The sequence below is a fragment of the Bison bison genome, unplaced genomic scaffold (assembly GCF_000754665.1).
Source record: "Bison bison bison isolate TAMUID 2011002044 unplaced genomic scaffold, Bison_UMD1.0 scf7180017864375, whole genome shotgun sequence".
Lineage (NCBI taxonomy): Eukaryota > Metazoa > Chordata > Mammalia > Artiodactyla > Bovidae > Bison > Bison bison.
The window spans coordinates 1,327,655-1,328,615 of record NW_011494947.1 but is presented as its reverse complement, the minus strand read 5'-3'; the positions used below and the strand labels follow the sequence as shown (position 1 = coordinate 1,328,615).

At 53.0% G+C, this 961-nt stretch overlaps 1 protein-coding gene across 1 annotated transcript in view; it reads left to right on the top strand.

The window, feature by feature from the left end:
- Nucleotides 1-961, top strand: part of NTNG2 (netrin G2) — a 76,586-nt gene that overhangs the window by 72,230 nt on the left and 3,395 nt on the right. The window contains exons 9-10 of the mRNA XM_010856941.1: nucleotides 566-623; nucleotides 865-947. Coding sequence (XP_010855243.1) covers nucleotides 566-623; nucleotides 865-947 — 141 coding nt within the window. The remainder of the gene's footprint in view (nucleotides 1-565; nucleotides 624-864; nucleotides 948-961) is intronic.

The following is a 961-nucleotide window of genomic DNA, read 5'->3' as shown; positions in this document are numbered from 1 at the left end:
TTTTTTTTTTTTTTTTTTTTTTTTTTGCTGGCAGTGAGACAGAGGGTGGGGAGAAACGCTGCTCACCCCACACCCTCAGATTCTGCCTCCTGCCACACACACGACTGTTGCAGACACCCCCAACGCCTGTGCCTGGCTCTCCACCAGCCAGCGGACCCAAAGTCCAGTTGCCTACAACTCTAGTCGCTGACGATTCTCTTTTCTATTCTTGGTTTTCCTTTGCAACCCACCAGACCCTAGGCCTTTCCAGAGGTCTGGGGACCAAGGAGCTCACTGTCTGGGGGCAAGGAGTCAGGACGGAGGGTTGGGAGGGCCGTACACTTCCTTTTGTAGAGAACTATTTTTGTTTGTATTAACTGCCCCTATGAAGGAGGGCCCCGGGCGGGGACGTTGGTCACCATGGTGGGTGGTTGATGGTGTATAATCTGACAGTAAAGAATCTGCTCACTGCTGCCTCCAGGGCCTGTGTTCTTTCTGCTCTTTTTTACCCAGCAAGTGTGGAGGTGAAAAGAAAAGAAAAGCCTTAAAGAAACGGTTTCACTCTTAAGGCCCGTCTCTTCCCCAGGCCCCTCTGTGAATAACGGGCAGGTGTGGCCAGCAGCGCTGTCTCGCTACGTGGCCAGGTCTGGCCCTGCAGTGACCTCCGATGTTCCCCAAACTTGGGAGGTTGTCTTCCTCCTTTCCCTAAAAAAAAAAAAATCCAAAGTATAGTGGCACTTTTCTTTGGCTGTCCTCAAATTTAAAAGCACATGGTAGACAAGGATTTGCTGAGAAGTCCCAGGGAAGGGACTAGCAGAGCGCGGAACAGGGCTGGACACCGATGATTCTATTTATAAACCGGTATCTGAGGGGAATTTCTATCAGGCCCGCTGGACCCTCAGCCTCAGGCCCAGTGTCTGAAGCTGGGGCCGCGGCCTTCCGGCGCCCCCTGGTGGCCAGATTCCAAGGTGGGCACAGGCTG